Raw genomic sequence first — 6,757 nt, 5'->3', positions numbered from 1 at the left:
CACACCAAACATTATTATTATTATTATTATTCTTGTCGCATTTTTTTTTCGCTTGTGTAGTTTACCTTAGCGTACATTTAGCGCATATTTAGTACAAAATTAGTTGTTCTAAAATAGCATGCTTCAAGTTAACTAATCAAGAACACACTTGAAGTATAATGATGATTAGTGTGGCTTCAAGTACACAAAAATATGCAAAATTTTAGTACACTTAGCATATTTATTTTTCAGCTGGGTCTTCTTCTCCACTCTCTCTGACAGAAACGAGACTTTCGAATACCCCTTTTTTTTTATGACGTCGTGCTTTTTTTTCTATATCCGTCTGTCGATGGTCGTAAATCACATACTTTGCAGGACTCTGAAACGCAGCAGCTCGACAGTGCGCTTACAGAAGTTGAGGTAGGTAACGTTATTCGTACTTTACTCTCTGGAACTGTCTGCTGCATCTTGTTATGTTTGAATGCTACAAGGTTTATTTGCTCTGTTTTAAAGTGAAGTATGATTTTACTTCTTTCTAACCCTCTACCACAGTTGTAGTGTGAAGGTTGCGTTGTGGCTGAACGTTGTCTTTTCCCCCCCACTTGAAATATTAAACGAAATCTCCCACAGAAACTCACCAGACTCGTAAAAATGATATTGTGCATATCAAGGGTCAGTAAATGACCGAACATTGACCTATAAACAATATATTATTATAACTGCTGTATTTTTTTTACGCGGTTCTCATTTAATTTGGTCACTTTTCAGTTCACTTCTCAGCACTAAAGGTCCAGGAAATCATTACGTAACGACACACACACACATTTTTTTGGTGCATGGTCAAGTAACAAATTAATAGTTTAGATTCTAATTTGAATATGGAAATATCTAATGAACGTCTGTCCAGGGCACACACACCAAAATGAATAAAGTAAGAAGTCCATATGGACGACATTTGTATGTTGTATGCGCTGCCACACATTCAAAAAAAGTGGGGTGCTCAGTATTACGTTATAACGAGAAACTACGTTATTTTGAGTTAGGATTGTTTTCTCGTTATAACGAGAAACTATCTCGAAATAACGGTATAGTTTCTCGTTATAACGAGAAAACATCTTATCTCGTTATAACGAGAAACTATCTCGAAATAACGCTGTAGTTTCTCGTTATAACGAGAACACATCTTATCTCGTTATAACGTGATAGTTTCTCGTTATAACGACATACTGAGCACCCCTCTTTGTTGTATGTGTTGCAGCATTACGCTTCCGTACACATGCAAAAGTAAACAGCATTTGTAGATTTGTGTTCCTATTCTCGCAGTGTATGGAGACACTGCCCTGGACAGACGTTCATTAGATATTTCCATATACATAGATAAAAACTGTCCTGTGTTTCCATTAAATCAAAACCAAGGTATTGCCTTTTTTTTTTTTTACCGGTGAGTCTTTGGTACTTTTAGGTTTCTCACACAACAGGAACGTGATCAGGTGTTGGCGATAAATAGCACATCACACCTGTCTTCCTCATCCTGAAGTCATCTTGACCATGTCTGCACACACACACACACACACACACACACCTAAATGATTTGAGTTGCTGCTGCCATGTGATCGGCCAACATTGGTGTGACTTTGTCTCACAGATGGACCAACAACTTCGTCCAAAACTCATCGACTTCCATGGAGTCTCCATGAGCAAGTACTTCACCGACAACTGGGACGACATACAAAACTTCCAGGCCAGACCAGATGATGTTGTTATAGTTACTTATCCTAAAGCAGGTGAGGCACTGTGTGTGTGTGTGTGTGTGTGTGTGTATATGTAACCTGGTTCTTTTGGCCTCATGGTTAGAAATCTATAATTTGGTGGCTGAATTGATTAATCTCTGCTATCCAAGCCACTGTCATTAAATGTGTTTTAATTTCAGGGACCACATGGGTCTCTCAAATCCTGGACCTGCTGTATTTTGGGAAGACGAGTCCGGAGCGGCAGAAAACCATCCCAATTTATGACAGAGTGCCCTTCCTGGAGATCTTCATACCCTCTCATCCAAAAGGTTGAATCACTCACATGGTCACAGCCACATGCTGTATATATTACACACTCAAATGATATTCATGATGACATTTCATAGAATTTCAAAAGTAAAAGTCCTTGAGTTGATATGGAATGGTGTATAATTCAGAATAATATCATATGTATGACGCAAAATATTTATATAGAGAGAGAGATGAGTGTGTGTAATTTAATGTTGAATGCAACACATTTAATAATGTGATTAGTATGATATTCTTTCTATATTTTATGAGCGAGGCCTCAGCCACACACGCTGTGTTTAAAGGGAGAGGAGGTCACAGCTCATGTTTTCATTATAATATGATATATTAAGTTCCCAAACTTTCCTTAGTCCATGCAACATTCATTGTAAGGTAACAAAGTAAATTTACTTAGTGACTGTACTTTGTCATTTGCATTTCTAGCAACTTTTACCTTTACTCTACTACCTTTCCTAAATAAACTGTGTACTTTTATTCCACTAGATTTCCTTTAACTATCTTTGTTACTACCAAATGAAATCAGAAGAAGAAGAGTTGGTAATGGGTCTGTATTTATAAAGAGCTTTTCTCTATAAGTGTCTTACTCACAGACACAAATAGACTACAGAGCCAGGAATTGAACCCGCAACCTGTTAGTTAAAAGACAACTCATTTACCACCTTAATTCCTCACTGTTTTTAATATTTTTACTTCAAAAACTTAAGTACATTTCAAATCGAAAAATTACTTTTGATACTTAAGTACAGTAAATGTCATATACTTTAAGACTTTTACTTAAGTACTATTATAACAAAAGTGACTTCAACTTCTACCAAAGTCATTTTCTGGTAAGATACTTGTACTTTTACTCAAGTATCCCTTGTAGGCACTTTATACAAGACTGATTGTGCGTACCCCCTACAGAACACTGCCCTGCTCTACATGATTGGCTAATTACTAAAGTGACAGCTATTTTACAGAAAATATCCTGAAAAAGTCCTGACACACGACTCTGTTTTGGATTTTGTGTGTCAATTCTTATTTTTACCATGACCTCATTGTTATTGGATGCACTCATTATTCAGTTTTACACATTGATCATGTACAGTAAATGGTTAATGTGTGACTTTTTGTCGCTGTTGAAGTTCATGATGTTGTAAAATGACTAAGCAGGACATTACCACGGTTCATTGTTTGGCCTTTTTGTGTCATGTTGCTTTCTGTTTCCAAGTTTAAATAAGCAGGCGATGCGTGTAAACAGTCAGTGACAAATCTTTCTCTTCATGAAGGGACAGAGCTGGCAGACCAACTCACCACCTCTCCTCGTCTGATTAAAACTCATCTGCCAGTCCAGTTTTTACCCAAGTCCTTCTGGGAGCAGAACTGCAGGGTAAACACCTTTAAAATGTACATATATGTATATATACATACATATATACATATCTATATATATATATCTATATATATATAGATATATATACATATATATCTATATATATACACACATGTGTGTTTATATGTATACAGTATATATATCTCTATATACATATATCTATATATATAGATATTCATGTTTAAATTTCACATTTCCTCTCTCTGTAGATCATCTGTGTTGTCCGAAATGCTAAGGACTGTGCAGTGTCCTATTATCACTTTCACCGTATGAACAATATCCAGCCAGAACCAGGAGACTGGAGCACGTTTCTGAAGGATTTCATGGATGGGAAGGGTGAGTTTAAAGTCATGTTTCATAAGAAAGGAGGCTCGTTTACTCACTCTAACTTGGTCCACCTTGCATTGTTCTGTGGCTCCAGTGGTGTTCGGGTCGTGGTATGACCATGTGAACAGCTGGTTGGAGAAGAAAGAGACTTATTCGAAACTGTATGTGGTCTTCTACGAAGATCTGGTCGAGGTAAGCCGAGGGGTGTAAGAGTGTGTGTGTGTTTTTAAAAGAAATAGAAGGAAATATTTAGTCATTAAAACTATAGTCTATAATTTTCTGAATGTGTTGAAATCCTCTTTATGTCCTCTTAGCCATCAATAAATATAAGGTCTTACTTTCTGCTTCTCTGTAGATGTCCACTAGGGCCCATGTGACATAAATGTTAATAACATGATTAATTAACGGCAGATGGATACATAGATAGATAGATAGATAGATAGATAGATAGATAGATAGATAGATAGATAGCTCTTGAATATAATTATAAAGGCAGACCGAGATAAAAAAAACAAGTATGTAACAAATAATTATGTACAATATGTACATAATTGTTACACTGTTTAACAGATAAATAGTGATAGGCGGAACCTAAATAAATTGAAAATTGCACTATTAATTGTTAGACTAAATAAATAAAAATAAAATAAACTTCATACCCTATTTCTTTTTTAAAATTGGGTGTAGTCTCATGCCATGGAGCAGCCCTCTCAGAGAGAGAGGGAGTTGTTTTTTTGTTCTGCTTCTGAGAGTAAATAGCAAATAATGTACATTGTACGTAATAATGTCATTAGTTTGTCCAAATATTGATCCCCTACTTATTAATAATTTTCAAATAAAATCACAATTTGAAACAATACTATAGACTATAGACATCTGCAAAAACTGCAATCTTGTTCTTCAAAGTGTATTTTCCATATAAGTCTTAATAAATACATACCTGTTGGAAACAATGTGTATCCCAGAGTTGTCATACCCGTCTAATGGGGCACAGTTTTGTGTCAAAATGACAACTATCCATTTTCACAGGCAGGTTATTAGAGGCAGGTGTAAAGAGAAATAAAGCCGTCTGAGGACATCTGGTGGACACATGAAGAATGACAGAACGATGAAATTCAACAGGGCTGAGAACGGTTACAGTTCTTTTGTCATCTCAGATTCTTGAATAGGAGAGATATGGTTATTACCTGCAGGTTTACATCTATTGTGGAATGTGTGCAGGATTCTGGACGAGAGCTCGACCACCTCTGTTCCTTCCTTGGTTTGTGTCCTTCGCCGGAGGAGAAAGAAAGTGTCCTGACCAAAATGACCTTTGAAAATATGAAGAAAGACAAAATGGCCAACTATTCCACTCTCACAGTCATGGATCAAAAGGTGTCTCCGTTCATGAGAAAAGGTACTGTACGAAGGAAAGAAAATATCTGCATAGTGGTGGATCCCATCATGAGAGTGACTGATCGTCTGTGTGGTTCTGCAGGGAAAGTTGGCGACTGGAAGAACCTCTTCACCGTGGCCCAGAATGAAGAGTTTGATGAAGACTACAAGGAAAAGATGAAGAACTCCACCATCAAGTTTCGCACTGAGCTTTAGATTGAGCTGTGCTGAATTACAAAGATGCAGTTACCGCATATTACCACTAAAACACACCAAAGCACCATTCTCATGCCTGATAGGGTATACTAGACATAGGGTATACTAGAGTCTGAGCAAGTTATTTTTATATCATTTCAAATAATGAGGAAGTTGTCTGTCGCCTGATTTACATACATTTATCAAATGTCGTATATAATATAGTTTTACTGTATAATGTTTGCCTAGTGTATCTGTAGTGCACGTATGATTCCTACTGTTCACATTGATGTGTCATCAAAATCATATAATGTCAGATTTTAATTTTTTAGTGCCTATAATCATTAATCACCATGGTTTATTCCAGGGTCTGGTAGCTGCAGTGTAAGCTTGTGTGAGCTGCCTGCTTCACCCCACAGTGCTCACAGTGCCTGACCAATATATTGGTCGACCTCTAGTCTTCTCGGCATCCCCGGCCAATCAAATGACATTGTGAAGGCGGTCGTTCAAAATCAATCCTCTCGTGTCCAATCCTGTAGCAACAATTACTGTAACACTAACGACGCCTGTGACTTATGTAAATAGCTTATCCCTGTAAGTATTAACTGAATGAGCCTTTATTCCTGCAATTAATTACCCTAATAAAATTGCTGTGTCATAAGAAGTATACATTTCTACTTGTACCTGTACTTTTTATGCAGCTTTCATTTTGACAACGATGTCTAGGAAGTCGGGGAGAACCTGCGCAGTTCTCGGCTGCTCCAACAGCAGTGGAAAACTTCAAGGAGGATAAAAACTGAATAATGACCACAATGTAAACATCAAGTAGCTGAGACATGTGAGAAGAGCGTTGCGGGAGTCAAGATGATCAGCTTGTGTGCGAGACTATGACCAAAAATGACCTTCCAGTTGTCACTCAATTTCTTGACACCAGGTTTGACAACGTTTTCCTGCAAGGTTCATTCATGGTGACTCGTCCAGGTTTTCTTCAATACAGCATGATGGCCACTTTGTATTAGAGTTTTTGCACACACACCCCAATGAACACACACACACACAAGCCGGGCGCAGGAGCAGCATTTATCTGCGCCCAGGGAGCAATGGGTGATTGGGCTTCCCTTCCAGTTACAAGCCCAATTCCTTTCCTCTTGCCCACGGGCTGCCCACATGATGTAAATCATAATTCATATTTCAAATCAAAGATATAAGACCTGCATGTATTTGCACATGGACACTGTGTGACTGTCAATTACACGTTCAGGACACAATGAAAAACATAGGTTTCTTTTATTTATCATTGTGTGAAAATATGACAGTAAGGTGATTTTAGGTTCCTCGTTTTTTATTCAGTATCCAGACACAAAATGCAGCAAGAAATACAAGAAGAAAAGTTCAATGAGCAAAATAAATGAATCAAACTAACACTGTACTTCTGCACTGTGACTATAGA

General features: G+C 37.4%; 1 protein-coding gene across 1 annotated transcript; it reads left to right on the top strand.

Annotated features, from left to right (window-relative positions):
* The first annotated feature begins 315 nt into the window (after window positions 1-315).
* Window positions 316-5,976, top strand: LOC122777857 (cytosolic sulfotransferase 2-like). Its single transcript, XM_044039357.1, has 8 exons — window positions 316-399; window positions 1,625-1,763; window positions 1,910-2,038; window positions 3,308-3,408; window positions 3,621-3,747; window positions 3,833-3,930; window positions 4,960-5,134; window positions 5,216-5,976. The coding sequence occupies exons 2-8, from the start codon at window positions 1,625-1,627 to the stop codon at window positions 5,326-5,328; spliced, it is 882 nt and encodes a 293-aa protein (XP_043895292.1). The 5' UTR covers window positions 316-399; the 3' UTR covers window positions 5,329-5,976.
* The last annotated feature ends 781 nt before the right edge of the window (window positions 5,977-6,757 follow it).

This window comes from Solea senegalensis, linkage group LG11, assembly GCF_019176455.1.
Source record: "Solea senegalensis isolate Sse05_10M linkage group LG11, IFAPA_SoseM_1, whole genome shotgun sequence".
NCBI lineage: Eukaryota > Metazoa > Chordata > Actinopteri > Pleuronectiformes > Soleidae > Solea > Solea senegalensis.
Note: the sequence above shows the minus strand (reverse complement) of the source record. Positions and strands in the feature narration are given on the sequence as shown.